The sequence below is a fragment of the Bactrocera dorsalis genome, chromosome 3 (assembly GCF_023373825.1).
Source record: "Bactrocera dorsalis isolate Fly_Bdor chromosome 3, ASM2337382v1, whole genome shotgun sequence".
NCBI classification, from domain to species: Eukaryota; Metazoa; Arthropoda; class Insecta; order Diptera; family Tephritidae; genus Bactrocera; species Bactrocera dorsalis.
The window spans coordinates 44,580,997-44,607,314 of NC_064305.1; the positions used below are offsets into that span (position 1 = coordinate 44,580,997).

The 26,318-nt window shown below is 38.8% G+C and overlaps 1 protein-coding gene across 2 annotated transcripts in view; it reads right to left on the reverse strand.

Moving 5' to 3' along the window:
* The window catches only part of LOC115066313 (lissencephaly-1 homolog), a 174,429-nt gene that overhangs the window by 52,210 nt on the left and 95,901 nt on the right, over positions 1-26,318 (reverse strand). For both annotated transcript variants that reach the window (XM_049451364.1, XM_049451365.1), the window contains exon 7: positions 24,945-25,100. In XM_049451364.1, the coding sequence (XP_049307321.1) occupies positions 24,945-25,100 (156 nt within the window). The remainder of the gene's footprint in view (positions 1-24,944; positions 25,101-26,318) is intronic.

The following is a 26,318-nucleotide window of genomic DNA, read 5'->3' on the forward strand; positions in this document are numbered from 1 at the left end:
TAGACTAGTTCCGTGTTTAAGTGCTATAAGTAAGATGGCTCCACAGGGAGCACAGTTGAACAGTGGGAAACTGTCATTCGTTTGTCAAAATCGGGAAAATCTATCCGTGATATAAGTGAAATTGTGAATCGAGCTCCGCCAACAGTACTTAATATAATAAAAAGTACAAAAATAACGGTAATTTTAGCAATAGACAAAGCCGAGTTAATGCATATTTTTTTCTGAGTCCGATGATACAAGTGCTCCAATATTTGCTTCCTCAGCGGAGAAGTATTTAGGGAAAAATTGGGATCCAGAAACTGTGTGGAATGTGCTTCGGAAACACAATTATAATGAGAAAGTCGCGAGGAAAAAACCTTTTATAACCAAGGTCAAAAAACAGAGACGGATCAACTTTGCCAAAAAGCTTATTCTTAAAGATTTTTCCTTCTGGACGAAAGTAAATTTAACATATTTCGGTCATATGTTTGGAGAAAGACAGAGCTTAAACCAAATAACCTACGGCCAACTGTGAAGCATGGCATGGGGTCGGTAATGGTATGGGGCGCGATATATGCTAATGGACCAGGAGAATATGCGTAGATTGCTTATTTGAACATTTTGAAAACGAATGCGAATGTGGACCCGATACCAATGGTTGACTTTTGAGCGAAAATATCGTTCAATATGTGAGATATGAAATTGAAATTCACGCAGAATCCTTTTCTGGTAATAGTATTTCATTGTGTCAAAAAATGGTTGATGGGTTGTTGAGTTCACTGCCCGCTTCACTTACCACTTGTGCGCTTTATATGTTTGAAAATAAAAACTCTCGGTATGCACCACTTGTTGGTATATTTGGTTTTAACAATATAAGTTAACCACTCGGTTAGTGGGGGTTTCCCTTTCTTTACAATATATATTCACTTAATATATTTTTTAACAATGTAAGTTGAACACTCGATTCATGGGGGGTTTCCTTTTTTTTTAAATATGTGACCTGGTCTACGAAAATTGATCTAACGTGCGAAAACTAGTTTTCTGGGAAACAGCTGTTAAAAATAAACAACTCGTTTCGTCAGTTTCGAGTGAAAATTGATTTTTTGACACCTAAGCCCCCTTTCCGTAGACCAGGTCACATATACTTAAATTCACTTAGCATAAGTAACTGCACTTTTAGAATAAACTTTAATATTTGACGATGGAACGCTACGCAGCGGTGGCGGGTAAGCGAAGTCGATTCAAAGGCGGTCGAATCTGTACTGACTTGTGTATAGCCTGACCCTTTTTATGTTGAGTAGTGTGGTGTGTGTTTGAGTGTGTGGATCCTGAGCTCTCGCGTGTGGGTGGTGTTGATTTGGAGTGTGGTGATGTCGAGGTGAGTGTGGTGAGTGTGCGTGTTAGATATGGGTGTAGGTGTGGTGTGGGGCAGGCGACTAAGGCTCATTTAGCCATCCCGGACCCCCTAGGCGAATATTTCAGCCTAGAATCCTCTGAAGTTGCTGGAGAGTGGCTACAACGCTGCTGAGGCCTGAGGTGCGGCGCGGACACGGTCGTTGTTGTCGTGTTGACGCCCCATTATGTGGCCGCCGGGCACGGGATGATGAGGGCCTTATAGTTCGACGGCCGTTCTTCCGGGACATGTTTACAGCCGTGTACACAAACCATTCTAAATTATCTCAAGCGCAAAAATTGTATCACTTCCGATACAAAACAAAAGGTCAAGAAGGCGCAATAGTAAAACAGTTTGCATTGAATGACGATAATTTCAATTTAGCTTGGTAAGCTTTAAGACAAAGATATGAAAATGAGAGAATATTAGTTGACAAGCAAGTAACGATACTTTTGAACTTGCCGAAAATTCAAAGAGAAGCCAGTGAAGAATTCATGAAACTAGAATCCACTGTTTCAAATTGTTTTTCGGCTCTAGCGACACAAAATTTTCCACAGTTAATTGGGACCCCATACTGGTAAATCTATGCTCCGCGGCATTACCGGAAAAATCTTTGCTTCTGTGGGAGCAATCGCTCTCATCACGAAGAAAGAGCCCAACGTGGCAACAAATGAAAGATTTCTTAACTACCCAATATGTAATTGCGGAAAGTGTAGATAAAAAAACGGTCAGAACTAAAAACATTCAACACGACCTAAATCGAAGTTTCATTAGACCCCAAGCTAGTAACAACCACAATTTAAACAGAAGCTTCTTTAAAAATCAATCGTTCACATCCGAACAATATAAACAAACGCCATGCGAACTGTGTAAAGGGGGGCACAAGCTGAAAGCTTGCGAAAAGTTTAAAAAACTTAATATCAATGAAAGGAACAACTTTGTCAAAGCAAAAAGACTCTGTACAAACTGCTTGTCCCACTCACATAATCTCAATAATTACAAAAGCAAGTTCAATTGCGTATATTGCCACAAGAGGCATCATTCACTGTTGCATTTCAATAACTTTCCCCAAAGTAGCGCTTTCTCCAAAAGAGCCACGGGTTTAGTTGCGACCGCAACTCCCGAAACACAAAATCCCGAAATTTGCCAAGAGACACCATGCTGCTCAAAGGCATTAAAAACTCAAACACTACACAGCGAGAATCAAAGTAAGGTATTACTCCCAACAGCAGTTGTCTCCATCGGACAACGAGGAGAACTTTTCAAATTGAGAGACCTAATAGACCAAGGATCACAACGATCATTCATAGCGTCTAGGGCACAAAATAGGCTAAAACCACCAACAAAACATGCCAATTATGAAATTACGGGAATGGGCGGAAGAGTAGTACAAAACTCAAATAAAATCTGCCCCATTACCCTAATTTCCCCCCAAGCGGATAAGCGCATTCAAGCAGAAGCTATAGTCTTACCGCAACTTACGAACATGCTTCCAAGCTATCATATAAATAGCAAGCATTGGCAAAAGGTTACACACCTAAAGCTAGCAGATCCTAACTGCAACAGCCCCGCTCAAATAGATCTTCTATTAGGCAGCGACCTCATACCTCAAACTATTCTAGAAGGGGTTGAAAAAATTTCAAACACCCTTTTAGCTCAAAATACTATATTCGGTTGAATACTAAGTGGACTAGTAACAGAACCAGTTACCACCATGACAACTCAAGTGGAAGAGATATCTAATGAATTCCTTAATTCACAATTAAGTAAATTTTGGGAGTTAGAAGAACTCCCCTCCATTACAATTACAACGCCAGAAGATCAGTATTGTGAAGACTTTTACAAAGTCACAACTACTAGATCAGGAAATGGTCGGTATGTCGTACGACTACCATTTAAACAACAATTTTCAGATACACTCGCCATAGGTCACTCTCGCACCTCTGCAATACAGCAGTTTCTAAGTATGGAAAAAACCTACTTAGAAAAGGTGAGCTCAAACAACATTATGATGGTGTCTTAGAAGAATACCTCCATTTAGATCACATGGAGGAAGTAACCCCATGCGAAAAAATCATAAAAGGCAAATATCACTCATTCTACTTGCCACACCATGCAGTAGTAAAGCCTGACAAAAAAACAACAAAAGTTAGAGTTGTCTTTAATGCCTCCAGATGCACTAGCTCGGGGAATTCCCTCAATGATATTCTATTCACGGGCCCCACACTCCAACCATATTTAATGCTCCTCATATTAAATTGGCGTATATACAAATACGTTTTCAATGGGAATGTTGAAAAAATATATCGACAAATAGTCGTACATAAAGATGATCAAGATTTTCAACGAATTATTTTCCGGAAATCTCCCAATAGTCCATTACGCGACTTTAAATTAAAAACAGTTACCTTTGGCGTAAACTGTGCCCCATACCTCGCCATTCGTACACTCCACGAACTGGCAGAAGACACAAAGTCAGAGTTTCCTCTGGCAACACAAGTCTTAAAAACACATACGTATGTAGACGACATCCTGTCTGGGAGCCACAGCCTCTCACAAGCATACGAGTCCTTATCACAAGTGATAAAAGCCCTCAACACCGCAGGGTTTCCTCTAAAAAAGATCACAGCTAATCACCCATATATATTATATTTGAAAAGGAAAGTATAACAAAAACACTGGGAATCTAATGGAATGCGATATCGGACCAGTTCTCATACACGACAGAGTCCATAACCGCATTATCCGCCATAAAAAAGAGGCAAATTTTATTCTCAATGGTAAAACTTTTTGACCCCGCAGGATGGCTTGCGCCAATTATAATACAAGCAAAAATTCTGATTCAAGAATTATGGCTAGACGGAACAGACTGGGACCAACAAGTGAAACCTCTTCGCTTAGAAAAGTGGAAAAATAATCTGAAAGACATCTTGCAGATACAAATTCCACGGTGGGTAAACTATGCCCCGAATACAAAGTGGAACTGCACGGCTTCTGCGATGCCTCTGAAAAGGCATATTGTGCCACGATCTATGTGCGCGCACAAAACGACATCAATCAAAATACACCTGCAGGAGCTACACGCTCAAATCAGGTTGCTAAATTCATTTCACAAAGTGCCAGTTTAATAAGAGACTGCACTAGTTTTGCCTCCTCGCCGATTCACGAAAACTCGGAATCGTTCCTAGAAATAAAAAATCAAAATCTTAACAATTTTTGGACTGGCCTCCAAGCGGCTTATGATCTCCGATCAATTAAAGCTCATTAAAGCAATTGCACCTACTCCCCACAGTAGAGTAGAGCTGCCACATATAAACAATCAAGAGGCAAGTTCAGGCGTCCAACTCGAGATGGCTGCATGTGATACAGAAACCTTCTACGGAGGTTCTGAAGAATGGCCGTCCTTCCGGGACATGTTCACAGCCGTTTACATCAACCATCCACAACTATCAAAGGCACAAAAACTGTATCACCTCCGATACAAAACAAAAGGTCAAGCAGGCGAAATAGTCAAACAGTTCGCATTAAATGACGACAATTTCAATTTGGCTTGGGAAGCTCTAAAAGCTAGATATGAAAATGAAAGAATACTGGTCTATAAACAAGTAACGACACTAATGAACTTGCAAAAAGTTAAGAAAGGAACAAGTGTAGAATTCATCAAACTAGAATCCACTGTTTCAAATTGCTTGTCGATTCTTCTTCTTCTTCTTTACTGGCGTAGACACCGCTTACGCGATTATAGCCGAGTCAACAACAGCGCGCCAGTCGTTTCTTCTCTTCGCTACGTGGCGCCAATTGGATATTCCAAGCGAGGCCAGGTCCTTCTCCACTTGGTCCTTCCACCGGAGTGGAGGTCTTCCTCTTCCTCTGCTTCCCGCGGCGGGTACTGCGTCGAATACTTTCAGAGCTGGAGTGTTTTCATCCATCCGGACAACATGACCTAGCCAGCGTAGCCGCTGTCTTTTAATTCGCTGAACTATGTCAATGTCGTCGTATATCTCGTACAGCTCATCGTTCCATCGAATGCGATATTCGCCGTGGCGAACGCGCAAAGGACCATAAATCTTTCGCAGAACTTTTCTCTCGAAAACTCGCAACGTCGACTCATCGGTTGTTGTCATCGTCCAAGCCTCTGCACCATATAGCAGGACGGGAATTATGAGCGTCTTATAGAGTTTGGTTTTTGTTCGTCGAGAGAGGACTTTACTTTTCAATTGCCTACTCAGTCCGAAGTAGCACCTGTTGGCAAGAGTAATCCTGCGTTGGATTTCAAGGCTGACATTGTTGGTGGTGTTAACGCTGGTTCCTAAATAGACGAAATTATCTACAACTTCAAAGTTATGACTGTCAACAGTGACGTGGGGGCCAAGTCGCGAGTGCGACGACTGTTTGTTTGATGACAGGAGATATTTCGTCTTGCCCTCGTTCACTGCCAGACCCATTTGCGTTGCTTCCTTGTTCAGTCTGGAGAAAGCAGAACTAACGGCGCGGGTGTTGAGACCGATGATATCAATATCATCGGCATACGCCAGCAGCTGTACACTCTTATAAAAGATTGTACCTGCTCGGTTCAGTTCTGCAGCTCTAATAATTTTCTCCAGCAGCAGATTGAAAAAGTCGCACGATAGGGAGTCGCCTTGTCTGAAACCTCGTTTGGTATCGAACGGCTCGGAGAGGTCCTTCCCGATCCTGACGGAGCTTTTGGTCCCGCTCAATGTCAGTTTACACAGCCGTATTAGTTTTGCGGGGATACCAAATTCAGACATTGCGGCATAAAGGCAGCTCCTTTTCGTACTGTCGAAAGCAGCTTTAAAATCGACGAAGAGGTGATGTGTGTCGATTCTCCTTTCACGGGTCTTTTCCAAGATTTGGCGCATGGTGAATATCTGGTCGGTTGTTGATTTACCAGGTCTGAAGCCACACTGATAAGGTCCAATCAGTTTGTTGACGGTGGGCTTTAATCTTTCACACAATACGCTCGATAGAACCTTGTACGCGATGTTGAGGAGGCTTATCCCACGGTAGTTGGCGCAGATTGTGGGGTCTCCTTTTTTATGGATTGGGCATAGCACACTTAAATTCCAATCGTTGGGCATGCTTTCATCCGACCATATTTTGCAAAGAAGCTGATGCATGCTCCTTATCAGTTCTTCGCCGCCGTGTTTGAATAGCTCGGCCGGCAATCCGTCGGCCCCTGCCGCTTTGTTGTTTTTCAGGCGGGCAATTGCTATTCGAACTTCTTCATGGCCGGGTAATGGAACGTCTGCTCCATCGTCATCGATTGGGGAATCGGGTTCGTCTTCTCCTGGTGTTGTGCTTTCACTGCCATTCAGCAGGCTGGAGAAGTGTTCCCTCCATAATCTAAGTATGCTCTGGGCATCGGTGGCTAGATCACCTTTGGGGGTTCTACAGGAGTATGCTCCGGTCTTGAAACCTTCTGTAAGCCGCCGCATTTTCTCGTAGAATTTTCGAGCATTACCCCTGTCGGCCAGCTTATCAAGCTGTTCGTACTCACGCATTTCGGCCTCTTTTTTCTTCTGTCTGCAAATGCGTCTCGCTTCCCTCTTCAACTCTCGGTATCTGTCCCATCCCGCACGTGTTGTGGTCGATCGTAACGTTGCGAGGTAGGCAGCCTGTTTTCTCTCCGCTGCGACACGGCACTCCTCGTCGTACCAGCTGTTCTTTTGCACTTTCCGAAAACCAATGGTTTCGGTTGCAGCTGTACGTAAGGAGTTTGAAATGCCATCCCACAGTTCCCTTATACCAAGTTGTTGACGAGTGCTCTCAGAGAGCAGGAGTGCAAGCCGAGTAGAAAATCGTTCGGCTGTCTGTTGTGATTGCAGCTTCTCGACGTCGAACCTTCCTTGTGTTTGTTGGCGTGCGTTTTTTGCTGCACAGAGGCGGGTGCGAATTTTGGCTGCAACAATATAGTGGTCCGAGTCAATGTTAGGTCCTCGGAGCGCACGCACATCTAAAACACTGGAGACGTGTCTTCCGTCTATCACAACATGATCGATCTGGTTGGTGGTTTTTCGATCCGGAGACAGCCAGGTAGCTTGATGTATCTTCTTATGCTGGAATCTAGTACTACAGATAACCATATTTCGGGCCCCGGCGAAGTCGATCAGCCTCAACCCATTTGGGGATGTTTCCTCGTGGAGGCTGAATCTACCGACCGTAGTGCCAAAGATACCTTCTTTGCCCACCCTGGCGTTGAAGTCGCCAAGCACGATTTTGACATCGTGGCGGGGGCATCTCTCATAAGTGCGCTCCAAGCACTCATAAAAAGCATCTTTGGTCACATCGTCCTTCTCTTCCGTCGGGGCGTGGGCGCAAATCAGCGATATGTTGAAGAACCTCGCTTTGATGCGGATTGTGGCTAGACGTTCATTCTCCGGAGTGAATGATAGTACTCGGCGACGGAGTCTCTCTCCCACCACGAATCCAACACCAAACTTGCGCTCCTTTATATGGCCACTGTAGTAAATGTCACAAGGACCTACTCGTTTCTGTCCTTGTCCCGTCCATCGCATTTCTTGGACGGCGGTGATGTCAGCCTTTATCTTTCCGAGGACATCTACCAGCTGGGAAGTCGTGAGCTGCTTGAGTCATATGTAAAAGAATCGTTTCTGGCCACTCCCAAGTGAATGGCGATCAGAGAACTTTCCTCACTTGCGTGAACTTCTACACATGACTCCATCCTCCCTTCTATCGACACTAAATATTCCCACAGACAGCTGGGATCCTATTCTGGTAAACATTTGCACCGCTGCATTACCAGAAAAGTCGTTACTTCTATGGGAGCAATCACTCTCATCACGAAAAGAGTGCCCAACGTGGCAACAAATGAATGATTTTCTCACCACCCAATATGAAATTGCGGAAAGGTTAGAAGAAACAATAATCAAAAGTAAGAACAAACACGACCAAAATGGAAGCTTAAATAGACCCCAAGCTAGTAACAAAATCAATTCAAACAAAAACTTTTACAGAACGCAATCGTTCACATCTGAACAGAAAAAACAGACGTCATGCGAACTATGTAAAAGAGGGCATAAACTTATATCGTGCGAGAAGTTAAAAAAATTAAACATTAACGAAAGGAACCACTTTGTCAGATCAAAAAGACTCTGTACAAACTGCTTGTCCCATACACACAATCTTAAAAATTGCAAAAGCAAATTTAACTACTTATATTGTCATAAAAGACACAATTCAATGCTTCATTACAGTAGATATCCCATCTCACCCCAAAGAAGCGCATTTATAAAACAAACCAAGGGTTTAATTGCAAAAGCAAATCCGGAAACTGAAAATACTAAAAATTGCCAACAGACACCATGCTGCTCAAAGGCACAAAAATCTCAAACGCTGCATAGTGAAACACAAAGTGTACTAGTTGCAGAACCAGTTTCCACCATACCAACTCAAGTTGGGGACAAATACCTTAATTCACAATTAAGGAAATTACAAAAGTTAAGGAACAGTTAACAAACAAAACTATACAAGATCAGTATTGTGAGCACTTCTCTAAAGCCTCAAATACTCGATCAATTAATGGCCGGTACGTCGCACAGTGTATCGTTTAATACAAGTTAGGGGGACAAAAATATTTTAGTTTGAAATTTAATTGTTTTGGTCGTGTTGATTAATGATTTTAAGTTTCAATGTAAAATTAATATATTTTTTTTTTATATTTACGAATAGAAAACAAAAAATTGTGTAAAAAATATATTTAATTATTTTTTTAAATTTCGGAACATACAATAACATTTACTTGAATGTATAAAATACGTACTAATACATAAGTCCATTACATTTCAACTAATGAAAAACGCGATGATTAGTAAGGGATTTTTTACCGACAGACCTAATAATAACAATAACATAAAAATAACATTAACACACAATAACAAAATGTTAATACTACGATATCATTACTCATTGAATGACTCATCATCACTGTTAGATTCATCTGAACCAGATACTAGATAATCTTCATCGTCGTGGTCACATGTTACTTGACGTGGTACTTTTGATGGTATTGAAGGCGGGACAATTAAATTTAGAACTTCCTCCGGTAATTTATCTGTTCTCTTTTTAGGAACTTCTCTGAGTGAGTTGATTACCAGATCGGATGTTATTTAAAGTATATGTAGAAAATTTATATTCGTGGCTATACGTGACTGCTTTCTGGTGTGGTGTTCACGAAATCTACGGCAGTCCTTTTTAATGCCCTTTTTAGATACCTCCGAAACTTGTCCGATTGGAAGAATACAAGTTCTAATTACCTCCGTACTATGTGCCAGGATTTTGAGCACGGTGACTGGCATATAGTACCACGAATATAAATTAAGATAAAGGGTTCTGGTTTTGGAACGCGGATTTTCGAATTTATTGCAATCAATATCGCAGCCGGAGGATAGCATTCTCAATAAAATGCTAAAATTTTTAATTAGCTTAATATCCAATCCGGTAATCTGCCCACTCAGTTCCAGATTCATAAAGAACCTGCGGGCGGTATTTCCATCATTAGAGTTCATATATCCAGGTTTCGGTGTGTCTACTATAAGTCCCATCTGGTTTTTAAACTTTTATCTTACTTCCTCCGAACGCTGTTTTACACCTAGCCTTTTCTATGTCGCTTTTAGCTGGCCCCTTTTTTATGTCCAAACGATAAGCGCTATGGCCGGAGCTTCCGTCACATCCCCATTTGCTGATTAGTGTGAATGACGACTTAGAAGATATATTTTCTTGAAAACTTCACTTTGCGTTCTATTTTACATTTTCGCTAATCTTCAAATAACTCCATTTTTGAAATAGAGCAAACTCGATCGGAAAAAAAAAATAATTAAAATTTATGGGGGAAAGATATGGTACTCGATCAAAGGTCATTGTATAGCTTAAGGTTGCCGTTATACAATATTCAAAAATTAGCTTGGATATACAGTGGCGGACAAAAGTCTACATACACCCCCTATTTCCATTGATATGAGAGTTCAAAAAGTTTTTAGAAAAATGTATTTATACAGTTTTACTCTAATATTTATTACAATAACAATTAACTAAAAAAATTCTTTATTTAACATAAAACAACAAATTTATGGAAGAAAAACTCAAAAATTGCTTTGACAAAAGTCTACATACAGTTCAAATCTCATACTTTGTACTTTGTTATATTAACAGTAAGGTAACGTTAGCCTTTTTCTTTTATTTCAATATGTTTATTGTTTGATATTTATTGAATTTAGTTGTGGTTTAAACATTTCAATAGCTATAATGGCTCCGTAAAATGAAATATTGATGTAAGAAATTTGGTGATAAAATAAAGAAAAGAAAAAAAATCATATCGTAAAATTTCTAAAATTTTAAACTCGAGTCGAGCAACAGTACAGACAATGAAAATAATGGATCCAACGAAAATAAACCGCGCAGTGGACGCCCAAAAAAACAATCTCGTAGAGACGTCAGCATGATTCTCAACGAAGTAGACCAAAATCCAAAAGTAAATGCTTCAAATTTAGCCGAACGCATAGCAAGTACGTCACAAATGAGTATCCAACCAAGAACAATAAAAAAAAACTCTAAACGATAACGGATTCCACAGTAGAACACCACGGAAGAAACCTTTTATTTTTGAAAATACCGGAAACTTCGTTTAAAGTTCTCCAAAAAACACAAAGAAAAGGAAATGGATTTTTGGAAAAAGTTTCATTTACAGATGATTCTAAATTAGTGATGAAAGGGCTAAAATTTGAAGGAAAACTATCGCCACGCTTGAACCGAAGAACGTAGTATCAATTGTGAAGCTCGGTGGCGAGAGCGTAATGGTTTGGGGAGCTGTTGCGGCCTCTGGAGTTAGAAAGTTGGACTTTATTGAAAATGAAATGGACGGTTATAAGTATAAGTCTCTGTTGGAACATAATTTGAAGCCTTTGGTGGATAATTTAGAGCCCGGTTGGATATTTCAATAAGATAACGATCCGATGCATGCGGCGCAAACTGTTAAGGACTGGTTGCTTTATTATACTCCAAGGCAATTAAATACACCACCTCAAAGTCCAAATATGAATATTATTGAACATGTCTGGGAGATTTTGGAGCGTAGAATTAGAAAGCACCAAATTTCTAGCTCTGCTATACTCTAAGAGCGCATATTGGAACCTTGGAACAGCATTACATCTGCAGCGTTGACAAATTTAGCAGAATCAATGCCACGGCGTCTTCAAGCAGTTATAGATGCCAATGGGGACCCAACTAAATACTAAAACGTCTTAATAACTAGCATTTTGCTAAGTTTTTCGCACTGAACTAAGATATTTTTGTACTGTATGTAGACTTTTGTCAACACAATATTTGAGTTTTTATTCCATAAATTTGTAGTTTTATATTAATTAATGGATTTTTTTAAGTTTGTTGTTATTAGAAAGAAGATTAGAATAAAACTGTATCAACACATTTTTTTAAAAAGTTTTTGTACTCTCACATCGAAGAAAACAGGGGGTGTATGTAGATTTTTGTCCGCCACTGTATGTGGAAGTTGTAAAGGGTGATTTTTTAAGAGCTTGATAACTTTTTTAAAAAAAAAAACGCATAAAATTTGCAAAATCTCATCGGTTCTTTATTTGAAACGTTAGATTGGTTCATGACATTTACTTTTTGAAGATAATTTCATTTAAATGTTGACCGCGGCTGCGTCTTAGGTGGTCCATTCGGAAAGTCCAATTTTGGGCAACTTTTTCGAGCATTTCGGCCGGAATAGCCCGAATTTCTTCGGAAATGTTGTCTTCCAAAGCTGGAATAGTTGCTGGCTTATTTCTGTAGACTTTAGACTTGACGTAGCCCCACAAAAAATAGTCTAAAGGCGTTAAATCGCATGATCTTGGTGGCCAACTTACGGGTCCATTTCTTGAGATGAATTGTTGTCCGAAGTTTTCCCTCAAAATGGCCATAGAATCGCGAGCTGTGTGGCATGTAGCGCCATCTTGTTGAAACCACATGTCAACCAAGTTCAGTTCTTCCATTTTTGGCAACAAAAAGTTTGTTAGCATCGAACGATAGCGATCGCCATTCACCGTAACGTTGCGTCCAACAGCATCTTTGAAAAAATACGGTCCAATGATTCCACCAGCGTACAAACCACACCAAACAGTGCATTTTTCGGGATGCATGGGCAGTTCTTGAACGGCTTCTGGTTGCTCTTCACCCCAAATGCGGCAATTTTGCTTATTTACGTAGCCATTCAACCAGAAATGAGCCTCATCGCTGAACAAAATTTGTCGATAAAAAAGCGGATTACGGAACACTGATTTTGGTAATAAAATTCAATGATTTGCAAGCGTTGCTCGTTAGTAAGTCTATTCATGATGAAATGTCAAAGCATACTGAGCATCTTTCTCTTTGACACCATGTCTGAAATCCCACGTGATCTGTCAAATACTAATGCATGAAAATCCTAACCTCAAAAAAATCACCCGTTATACGTTAAAAACTTGAAAATAAAAAGAAAAAAAACCCCGTACAACGTATTAGCTAATTGCAAACCAAGTATTAAATTGCATAAAATATACATACATACCTTCTAAATTAAATTCCATTTTATCAACAGTCGTGTTTTCCTCTCCAAACCTTGTTAAATCACTATTTAAATTGTATTTTTTATTTAAATTGAAAACATAAAAATGATAACACTGTATCACTTCGATTAAGTTTATTGTACTTAATCGTATTAGAATATTTTGCGCGATTCTTACTTAAAATTGTGACATATCAAGGGTTGTTATAATCAGAGTACTGTCAATTATTTGATTGTTTACATTGACTTTTGTCCACCTACTATGACACAGGCGAATCACTGTGCGTCGTACGACTACCACTAGAGCCACAATTATCCAATACTCCTCAAATGGGTTTAAAAACAAAGTCAGGGTTACCTCTGACAGTCTAAATTATTAAAAGCACATACAACTTTTCTGCCCCGCAGGATGGCTTTCGCCAATAATGAAAAAAAAACACAATTGTAAACAAATCCTAGAGCGGTGGCGGGCTACTAAACGCCAAATTAGTGCATATGTACTAAAACATAAAATATACACAATAGTATCAAAAAGTCGAAAAATCGACATTTTCATAAATTTTCAAAATACATACAATACCAAAAGGAAGTCAAGGGATCACCATACTCCCAATGCGATACAGTGACGCACCTAGACTTAACAAAACCAAAGGTAGCTCTTATCGCACCTACATTAGCGCTTCTCATAAGGGTAGTTGGTGAGAAACTGTTGTACAACTTAAACATACCACTTAAAAAATTATTATTGAAGTTATACTTCTTATACGAGAAAAAGCATAGAATATATAACCGATATACCAAATCAATAAAATAAGAAATTGTAAATAACCACAAAGAAAACTAATAAGAGCAAACAACGCATATACATGTTCACTATAATAATAAGTCGGATAAACCCGCAAAATATAGGTCCGAACCATACGCACCTAAACCATACCAAATATATTTAAAACCAAAGCCGTTTTTAGCATTTACACGTATTCTGCGCCCTCGGGTACTCTACCAGAAGTACTTCGAAATACATGCAACAACGTGTAATACTAGGCAAAATATTCGCCTAAGGGGCCCAGGATGTTTAAATGAGTTAAGCATCCACCCCCTCTACTCGGTAAAACTGGCGCATCCTAATGCAACAGTGCAATTCACCACAGGATGCCACTACAATACAATACAAAGACAATCCACCACACTCGCACTAACCCAACTAACAAAAGCAATGGACAACATAAAAAAACCAATGGACAACATAAAAAGAATTGATTTTGCCGAAAAAAACATTTTTTTTAAGTCCTGTTTACTTTGGAACGCACCTTGAATTTGTAAATACAAATATACAAGTAGTTTGTTCTAACTTAAAACTAAATATATTTTAATAAAAAATATAAAGGGAGTGGTAAAATATATCTGCCTTTATATCGAAAAGATCAGTTAATTTGGTATTAAATGAACATATTTTCCAGACAAAAATTTTGCCTAGTGTGTTATATATGTATACTTATTCTCCGAAAACTATCGGATTTTTGATGATTGCATTGATTTTTTTAAAATAAGGATATCTGTTTAATTAACAAACATTGCGTATACATTTATAAACATACATATGCCTGAAATTGTCAATTTTAATGCATTTAAATCTGAATAGAAAATGTGCCAATTTGTTGGTATTACAGTTTTTAAGCTGACACATTTTTTTCTTGCAATTTTTGTGGTGAGCATTATAAGTAGGCGACGGATCATTGCAATCAAATAAAACAAGAATTTTCTTTAGTTCATATCATAACGCTTTACTTGTACGAAGGATTTGATGAAATTATTATTCCCATAAAAATAGTGTTGATTTTACTGAAAAGTTCGTTTTTTGAAGGTCTCTAAGTTTAGTTTTTCTTCCCTAAAAAATTATACTAATTGACTTTGTGACGAATATATCTGTATAAAGCGGGGGTTATCCATAAAATATTTAATCAGTCAATAAATTGTTTTAGTTATTTAGTGAAAGTAAGAGAACGTTTTTTCTTGACCATAATGAAGCTTAGCGTCAAATATTAGTTCAAATACTTAATTATCGATTTTCTCCTCGTAGGTTCCCTTATACATTTCGGAATTTGACAACACTAGTGTAGCAATCTAGAAAGTCAAAACATTTTGAGTTACGAACGCTATTTGTGTGGTTTACAGTAACTTAAAAAATTCATCTCGGCACAGTAAAATCAGAGTGGTACACAATCATTTTTTAACAGTTGTCTTTCAAGAAATCAGGAAAACCATCCGTCGAAGACGGAACTCTTTTCACCTACAGAATGCGACCACTCATCACACATCGACTATAGAATTGCATTTTTGAACGTAAAAAACAAACTAAGAAGTTGACGTTTCCCCGACACCTGAAGAGACGGTTGATGCGCAGAACGCGTGTTTTGGAGACATTTGGAGACACCCACATTTCTGTTGGATTCTGATTGATAGAAGCAACAGCTGATCCAAGATACATTTGCCCTTCAACTTCCGTAATAGCAGATAAATTGGAAAACTTACATTTCATATTTTGGTGGGCCAGCTGTTTATAATAGCTCCAAATATCAAACGGGGTTTCTGTTGCACATTCATCCGAAGATTCCGACGTACTAAGGCCATTATTTGCATCCGTTATGAAACTATTTAAATACAAAACTGTTTTGTTTTTAGCCAGTGCATCTTTAAAATGCAGCAATTTGAATCTCGGATCCAATACAGTAGCCAACGCCAGAACTGAATTAAATTCAAGTTTGTCAAATCTCTTATCCATGTTCTTTTGCAGTTCACTTTTTAGCTCCCCTACAATAGTGTCTTGAGCTGAAATTTTTGTCAGAGCTTCAGTTAAATAGCTTACTAAAGGTGTAACCTTGCTAATGGTAACGTAGGTATCAGCCGAAATCTCCCTGGCCATAATTTCAAAACACTTTAATAATTCAACCACCTCCTTAATTTTGTTCAGCTCGGAGGCATTAATCATAGAGGGTGCTTCTGGGCGAGTGAGCAGTACTTCACTTAAAATAGGGGCTAACTGGACAAATCTCTCTAATATATAAAAACACGAATTCCATCACGTTCTTACGTCAAGAATCATTTTCTTGGTATTACTTGTAGAAGCCCCGGTGTCTGTTTGTTTCTTCCGCAATTTACCACTGGCATAAACACTTCTTTTAATAAACTTAACAATGTCGCGCACCTTAGTCATCAAAGCTGATACTTCCGTGGACTTATCTATTGATTGCGTTACAACCAAATTAATCGTGTGAGCGAAGCAGGATATTATTTTTCTTCGCCAAACAAGCTTCTATTTAATTTCGTCATGGTTGACTCATTATCAGTTACACAAGCAGAAACTTTATTTATGGAAACGTTCCACTCGTTGAAAAGTTTAAACATAGTTTCTTCTAAATAAGCTGCTGTATGACTTTCGTGCAGTTCGATTACTCCTAACGTCCCATTCAACAAACGTAAATTGTACAAAAAATGAATTGTTACCCCAAGGAACGACTGATTTTTCATTGTCTCCGTCCATATGTCATACGTTAGGCAATAACTGTCGCACTTACGAATATACTCTTTGAAAATTGAAGACAGCGCTTCATATTTTTCATGCACTCGTAATTTTATTGTTTCTCTACTTGGAACTTTAAAAAGTGGAACCAGTTCTTTCATCATCTGCAGAAAACCTTTTCCTTCTACAGTGGAAAATGGCTTGTTGTCCATTATAATATATTTCACAATTGCTTCAGTAATCTTCCTTGATTTCGGGCCATCTTGGTAAGAAATACTTTTGACCTGCTCAAAAAAGTCTTTCACATTAGGTTGGCAACTGATCCGATTTATTTTGCAGTACTGACGGAGTACATGTACTAGGAGACGATTCAATACATGCAGTCTTCTTATTACTATTGTCGGATAACTCACTTGACGCTGTTGTCCCTGCGGTTGGTGATATGTTAGTAGTTTTGGAGGAGCATTCTGCATTATCAACTTGATCGAGTAATACTTTTTATGTACATTCTCAACGTGACAGCGAAAATTCGACGAGTTACCTGGTGTTTTTAGTTTCTTGTTGCAGAGTTTGCATGTGGCAGAAGCATCTGAATTTCTTATAAAGAAGCTCCAGACCTTGCTTTTTAATTTTGAAGGCAGCATTTTGAAAATCTGAAATATTATGTACATTGGAGGATGAAGTCACGTGTAGAAGTTCACGCAAGTGAGGAAAGTTCTCTGATCGCCATTCACTTGGAAGTGGCCAGAAATGATTCTTTTACATATGACTCAAGCAGCTCACGACTTCCGGTCTTTCACCAAGTATCCTCTGGGTAGCCTAAGAACATCCGTTCGAAGGCGAGCTAAAGAAGGCGAAACATCCCCTGCATAGGGTTGTGCGCTGGGTTTGGGACCCGCCACGTAAAAAAACACCCCCAATGAAAAACCACCAACAGCCTCGGATGAGATACCCCCCTTTTGATGACGACCATGGCAAACGGCAAACGAAATAAGGACTACGAATTGAGGGCATGCACCTGGAATGTCCGGTCCCTTAATTGGGAAGCTGCCGTTGCCCAGCTGGTTGATGTCCTCGTGAAAATAAAGGCTGACATCACCGCCGTCCAAGAAATGCGATGGACGGGACAAGGACAGAGACAAGTAGGTCCTAGTAGCATTTACTACAGTGGCCATATAAAGGAGCGCAAGTTTGGTGTTGGATTCGTGGTGGGAGAGAGACTCCGTCGCCGAGTGCCATCATTCAATCCGGAGAATGAACGTCTAGCCACAATCCGCATCAAAGCGAGGTTCTTCAACATATCGCTGATTTGCGCCCACGCCCCGACGGAAGAGAAGGACGATGTGACCAAATATGCCTTTTATGAGTGCTTGGAGCGCACTTATGAGAGATGCCCCCGCCACGATGTCAAAATCGTGCTTGGCGACTTTAACGCCAGGGTGGGCAAAGAAGGTATCTTTGGCACTACGATCGGTAAATTCAGCCTCCACGAGGAACCATCCCCAAATGGGTTGAGGCTGATCGACTTCGCCGGGGCCCGAAATATGGTTATCTGTAGTACTAGATTCCAGCATAAGAAGATTCATCAAACTACCTGGCTGTCTCCGGATCGAAAAACCACCAACCAGATCGATCATGTTGTGATAGACGGAAGACACGTCTCCAGTGTTTTAGATGTGCGTGCGCTCCGAGGTCCTAACATCGACTCGGACCACTATATTGTTGCAGCCAAGATTCGCACCCGCCTCTGTGCAGCAAAAAACGCACGCCAAAAAACACAAGGAAGGTTCGACGTCGAGAAGCTGCAATCACAACAGACAGCCGAACGATTTTCTACTCGGCTTGCACTCCTGCTCTCTGAGAGCACTCGTCAACAACTCGGTATAAGGGAACTGTGGGACGGCATTTCAAACTCCTTACGTACAGCTGCAACCGAAACCATTGGGTTTCGGAAAGTGCAAAAGAACAGCTGCTACGGCGAGGAGTGCCGTGTCGCAGCGGAGAGAAAACAGGCTGCCTACCTCACAACGTTACGATCGACCACAACACGTGCGGGATGGGATAGATACCGAGAGTTGAAGAGGAAAGCGAGACGCATTTGTAGACAGAAAAAGAAAGATGCCGAAATGCGTGAGTACGAAGAGCTTGATAAGCTGGCCGACAGGGGTAATGCTCAAAAATTCTACGAAAAGATGCGGCGACTTACAGAAGATTTTAAGACCGGAGAATACTCTTGTAGAACCCCCAAAGGTGATCTAGTCACCGATGCCCAGATCATACTTAAATTCTTCTCCAGTCAGCTGAATGGCAGTGAACGCACAACGCCAGGAGAAGGCGAATCCGATTCTCCAATCGATGACGATGGAGCAGACGTTCCATTGCCCGACCATGAAGAAATTCGAATAGCCTGAAGAACAACACAGCGGCGGGGGCCGATGGATTGCCGGTCGAGCTATTCAAACACGGCGGCGAAGTACTGATAAGGAGCATGCATCAGCTTCTTTGCAAAATATGGTCGGACGAAAGCATGCCCAACGATTGGAATTTAAGTGTGGTATGCCCAATCCATAAAAAAGGAGACCCCACAATCTGCGCCAACTACCGTGAGGTTAGCTGCCTCTATGCCGCGATGTCTGAATTTGGTATCACCGCAAAACTAATACGGCTGTGTAAACTGACGTTGAGCATTACCAAAAGCTCCGTCAGGATCGGGAAGGACCTCTCCGAGCCGTCCGATATCAAACGAGGTTTCAGACAAGGCGACTCCATATCGTGCGACTTCTTCAATCTGCTGCTGGAGAAAATTATTCGAGCTGTAGAACTTAATCGAGCAGGTACAATCTTTTTTTATAAGAGAGAACAACATCCGCGCTGTTAGTTCTGCTTTCTCCAGACTGAACAAGGAAGCAGCGCAAATGGGTCTGGCAGCAAACGAGGGCAAGACGAAATATCTCTTGTCATCAAACAAACAGTCGTCGCACTCGCGACTTGGCTCTCACGTCACTGTTGACAATCAAAACTTTGAAGTTGTAGATAATTTCGTCTATTTAGGAACCAGCATTAACACCACCAACAATGTCAGCCTGGAAATCCAACGCAGGATTACTCTTGCCAACAGGTGCTACTTCGGACTGAGTAGGCAATTGAAAAGTAAAGTCCTCTCTCGACGAACAAAAGCCAAACTCTATAAGTCGCTCATAATTCCCGTCCTGCTATATGGTGCAGAGGCTTGGACGATGACAACAACCGATGAGTCGACGTTGCGAGTTTTCGAGAGAAGAGTTCTGCAAAAGATTTATGGTCCTTTGCGCGTTGGCCACGGCGAATATCGCATTCGATGCAACGATGAGCTGTACGAGATATACGACGAAATTGACATAGTTCAGCGAATTAAAAGACAGCGGCTACGCTGGCTAGGTCATGTTGTTCGGATGGATGAAAACACTCCAGATCTGAAAGAATTCGACGCAGTACCCGTCGCGGAAAGCAGAGGAAGAGGAAGACCCCCACTCCGTTGGGAGGACCAAGTGGAGAAGGACCTGGCTTCGCTTGGAATATCCAATTGGCGCCACGTAGCGAAGAGAAGAAACGACTGGCGCGCTGTTGTTGACTCGGCTATAATCGCGTAAGCGGTGTCTACGCCAGTAAAGAAGAAGTAGATTTACCTCATACAAATAATTATATGTGCATTTTTGATTTTGTTTATATTTTTTGTTCACTGATATTTTTTGAATTTTGGTGAATGTAGAATAAACGGCTGATATGTTGCCGTTAATATGCAACGAAAATTGTTGCATTCTGCTGTCTTTCGTTGTACCGTTACATTAAGAATGTGCTTGTGCATTGGGTATTGCGTAGTAAATATTTATGTATATGTGCAAAATCAGTCTAGCTGATCTTTCTTGCTGATATTGTGGCGGATAAATCTTTTTGCGTGAAAATTTGTTTGCAAAACTATTGTAGGTGCAGTAGAAACTCGTTTATCCAGCCCTCAGTTATACGGATTCGCGATTATCCGGACTACCAATCGCGACCAATTTATATGTACCTACGTAGAAATTATAGAATCATGAACGTGTCGGAACTTGAATATTCCGCTCGCGCAGTGTGGGGTCGCTGCCGCTGCCCCGCGCGTTTCATTATTGTTTTAGTTCATTTGCAACGTGACGTGACATTTCTGACGTGCATGTCACGTCTACATATTTAAACCTGCCAAAGCGTAGAGACAATTTAACGACGCTATATGACTTTATGTAAAAAGTTAGCTAAAACAGGGTTGCGATTATATTTTTCCATGACATTGCACGCAAATATACATGGTTTTTGGTCTGACATATTTTACAGCCCTTGCAAATAATTTTCTGCGTGTGTTTGTTGTTGTGCCGGTGCACCGAGAGGAAATATATGCAATTCTTGCACCGTGCAAGGGATTTGCAAGAGCGAGAGAATACCCCTAGAGTGATACTGTGAGTCTACTACAACTGAAACGAATTCGTGATATAGCAGCAATGAAGAGAAAAAGTTGCTTATGTCAAATGACAATTACTAAATATTTTAAACCAAATTAAACTTATTACCTACCTACTTACTTCATGATTACCAAATGCAAATTACCAAATACATATTGTAGACAAATTATTCGTACATACAGTGGGCCAATAAAGTTTTCATACACCTAATTCTATTAAATTACGACGCGTTTATTTGTTTTAAAATGAATACATTTTGTGATTTTTTTCTATCCATATCAAGATATGTATATTTAACATTAAATATAGCATATAAAAAAAAATTTTGTTTTATACACAAATAAAAAAAATTTATGCTAAAGCTTAAAATGCGCCTAATTCATATCAAGAAAATTTACGTACACCAATGATTATTTATATAAGTCAAAAGAAATTACAATAGTTTTAGCGGTTTTTGGCCTACAATTTGTTGCTATTATTGTCCCTAGACATCGATATTCGCTCCCCACTCAATTTCTAGTATTATTTCCAGATATTTTGACCCACTAAGTCCATGATCCGGCTTTTTGGCCTTATTTTGATGAAATTCGAAGTTTTCGAATACGATTTTCCAAAAAGTTCCAGATATTTTGAATAGGATTAATGTATGGTGATTGCCGGACCTATGGAGTTTTTTTTAATTCCATAACAACCCTGCACGTGATGAGATGAGACGGGTGTTTTGGGTCATTATCGTGTTATAAATAGAAGTAGCCGCTATTAATGACCGATTTAAGCACACTTAAAATTTAATTTTTTCCCTTAAAATGTTTAGATACACATGATTATCCATTTTTTTACTAAAAAAATCCAAATGTTCAACTCCAGATGAAGCCACATACCCCCAAACCATAACATGCCTCCTATCGTGGCAATACATTTTTTCCTTGCTACTCTTCATTGATCTTTCTCCACATTTTTCGTGATCTTGTCGAACCAAATATATTAAATTTTGATTCGTCGGTGCACACGATGTTGTCCCAAAACCAATACGGTTTCTTAAAATATTGTTTAGCAACCGCCGACCTCTTCTTTTTATTAACCTTACTTATGTATGGCTTACGACGAGCGATTCGTCTATGATAACCAGCACTTATTAATACATTCCCTACTGTTTGGAGATTTATTTTTTTTTGTACATTTCAAAAATGGATAAACACATGTTTCTGAACATTTTAACAAAATAATTAAAATTTTAAGTGTGCTTAAATCGGCTGTTAATAGCGGCCACTTCTATTTATAACACGATAACGACCCAAAACACCCGTCTCATCTCATCACGTGCAGGGTTTTTATGGAATTAAAAAAAACTCCATAGGTCCGGCAATCACCATACATTAATCCTATTCAAAATATCTGGAACTTTTTGGAAAATCGTATTCGAAAACTTCAAATTTCATCAAAATAAGGCCAAAAAGCCGGATCATGGACTTAGTGGGTCAAAATATCCGGAAATAATACTAGAAATTGAGTGGGGAGCGAACATCGATGTCTAGGGACAATAATAGCAACAAATTGTAGGCCAAAAACCGCTAAAACTATTGTAATTTCTTTTGACTTATATAAATAATCATTGGTGTACGTAAATTTTCTTGATATGAATTAGGCGCATTTTAAGCTTTAGCATAAATTTTTTTTATTTGTGTATAAAACTAATTTTTTTTATATGTTATATTTAATGTTAAATATATATATCTTGATATGGATAGAAAAAAATCACAAAATGTATTCATTTTAAAACAAATAAACGCGTCGTAATTTAATAGAACTAGGTGTATGTAAACTTTATTGGTCCACTGTACGTACATACCTAAATATTTTATTGTATTTCATGATTAATGCTGCAGTTCAGTATTACGTATGTAGTGTAATCTAAGAAAATATGTACATACATACATATGTACATAAGTAAGTGTTCATTTCTTAATACATTGATTTTCGTTGCAGGATATGAATATCTATTCATACATTCGATTATCCGCATTTTCGATTATCCGAATGCCTATCGACAACAATTAGTCCGGTTTATCGAGTTTCTACTGTGTATTAACTTAATGGATTATTTGAAATTTTAATACATTTATTTAACTTTAAGCCTAAAATGCCTCGTGGTACTAGTTTGTCAGCCAAGGAACAAGGATTAATTATAGGAATGCATGAAAGCGGCTCCAAAATATACGAGATTGCATCCAGACTAAAGCGGCATCGAAACTGTATATCAAGATTTATTAAAAACCCCACCAATTATGGTACAGTCGACGCAACGGTAGGAAAACCAAAATTGATGATCGGTGCAAACGAATGATTCGACGGCTAGCAGTAGCGGATTCGATGAGTAGTGGTCAAATACGGACCAAGTTAAGACTGCAAATAACAAGGAATAGAATGTTCAAATTATTCATGAAAATAAGTTTATCAAACACACCTCCATGGTACCTAAACCAAAGCTCTTGCAAAGGCATATTATAGCACGCTTGCAGTTTGCAAATAAATACCAATTCTGGGCCGAAGAGTGGCAGAATATAGTGTTTAGTGACGAAAAAAAATTCAATTTGGACGGCCCAGATCATTGCAAGAAATATTGGGGAGATTCGCGTCAGGAACGACGTTCCTGCTACAAGCGAGGCTTTGGAGGGGGTACCTTGATGGTATGGGCTGCAATCTGATTCAATGGAAAGACACCTATATGCTATATATCCACTCAAATGAATACTAGTATGTATGTAAATCTTTTGGACAGTGAGTTGATAGAATTTGCTGGCAATATTTATGGCGATAACTGGACATATCAGCAGGATAACGCTTCAATCCACACGGCACAGGTTACGAAGCGCTTCTTTAATGACAGGCAAATTCCCGTATTACAATGGCCAGCATTAAGTCCGGACCTAAATCCGATCGAAGATCTCTGGGGGATCCTCTCTGCACGTGTTTTCCAAAACGGAAGGTAGTTTGAGACAGTACGTCATCTTAAATTAGCCATAGAGCCAGCCAATGGGCCAATATTGACATAACTATTCTACAGTCAATAGTTAATTCTATGCCAAAGCGACTTAATTTAGTTTTAAAAAATAAGGGCAAAACTATTGACTATTAAAGTAGAGATGTCTTTTAGTTGAACTCAAATAAATAAGATTTACAGGCAAAAATAGAAAAATGTACATATAAATATTTACTATAAGCATAAACTTAAATTTTGTTTTTTAGTTTAAAAAAATATTTGAAATTTGAAATTTGTTATTTTTTGTTTTTTTATATCTTATGTAATAATAAAAATAAACCGGCATACCCAGAAATATTTTGCAATTTTGTAATCTTTTCTTTTTTTGCAAAAAGTTGATGCACATATAATTATTTGTATGAGGTATTTACATATATTTTATATTCACTACACCTGTAATAAAGTTGTGATTGACAACAGATGAATTCGAAACAAAACTTATGCATATTAAACGCTCAAAAACAACTTCTAACACACATAGCACGAAATAGACTGTCACACAAAATGTATTTTCGATTTTTTGTAAAACTTATTTCGCATTAATTCATAAGCGAATTCTCAGTATTAGATATTCAAGTGCACATTCAACCAACGAATTCTCCGTATTTTACAACAAAACACATGACAGTTTGCTAAAGCGTTTCGAAGCAGATGTTTTCGCATTAATACCGAGAAAAAGTGCTGCAAAGATGTGGAGTAAAATTTGAAAAAACATCGGCATAAAACACCGATCCAGCCAACATTTTAGAATCGAAACATCGATGCTTTTTGACAACAAAAACATCGATGCATCGTTTGCATCCCTATTCATGTGGCGTATCTGAACAAGTGAGTATAGTAATTTCTATTGTTAGGTTGGTTTTAATATAGATATAAAATTTACGATACGATGTTACGTTTGCATTAAAAAATAATAATAAAATAAACGGATTAAAAATATAGTAAACTGTTTTCAAAGTACATACTTTTATGGTTTTGTCTCGAGATCCTGATGCCAAAAATGGTCCTTGATGGTGCCCTTTTTTATTATCAACGCCAGTACCTTCATTTATAGCAATTGTGGATATATCCGGTGCCCAAGCTATACATTCAACTGTGTGATCGTGATCTCGAAGTTCGGCCTATTCAAAAACAAAAAAAATGTATATATGTATTGCGAATATTTCAACTCAAAAAACATGAAAAAAATTAGAAGAATTATGGTATATTGATATGTACACATAGCCCATAAAGTCTGCGTTCACCTGACACATTTTTTTAAGAGAAGTAAAAATACTATGTTAATAGGCAATTCAGTTTAAATTGTTTACATTTATTTCTTCCTTATATTCTTAAGTTCCAAATGCAAAAACAAAAATATGTATTCCTATTTTCATATTTGTGATAACGGGATTTTAGTGTAACAACAAGTAAACTCTGCGTTCAGTTTGCTTAAATTGCAAATACCGTTACTTTTCATGAATTTGTTTCTTCTTTTTGCATAGGTTATATTGTATTTTAGTCTAATTTTTTTTTTTTTTTTTTTTTTTTTTTTTAACTTAAACTAACAAGCAATATTTTTCATAATTTATAAGGTACAACATAAAAGCTCTATTAAAAACTTTATTCAAAAACTAAACTTTGTGTTAAAAACTAAATATTATAATATCTGTTATTTGTTACTTGTTACTTGCTTAAAAGGTCACGAAACGTTGTCCTTTTCAGTCTGCGCCTGCTATTTCGAGTTTCTCCCAGTTGTCGGGCTTCAGCGTTTATGTGATTTTGTAACCTTGTAGCATGTTTCGATGCCGTTTCGTGAATGACTTCCCGAACCATTTTTATGCGGAGATCTCGATGTAGATCTGAATTGCGTATGTACCACGGGGCATTTACAATTTTTCGCAGGACTTTGTTTTGGAATCTTTGCACCGCTTCGATGTATAACGGTGCAGCGCATCCCCGTAGTTGGATACCGTATGTCCAAATGGGCTTTAACGTTTGGTTGTAGACTAGGATTTTATTTGAGGTAGTTAATGGTGATTTCCTGCCGATTAACCAGTTTATTTTGTTATATTTTAGTTTTAGTTCCGCAACTTTCCTTTGTATATGCTCCCTCCACTTTAATTTTGCATCCAACGTCAAACCAAGATATTTCGCTGAGGTGGAGTACGGTATTACCTCATTACCAATATGTAGGGGGATATACGTAGCACTTTTGTTAGTGAAGTTTATATGTACAGACTTCAACTCGTTTAGAGTAATGTTCCATTTCTGTGTCCATTCTACAATCTCGTTGATTGAAGACTGCATTCTGTTCGACGACTCGGATTGATTTTTGCCGGTAGTAATTATGCAGGTAT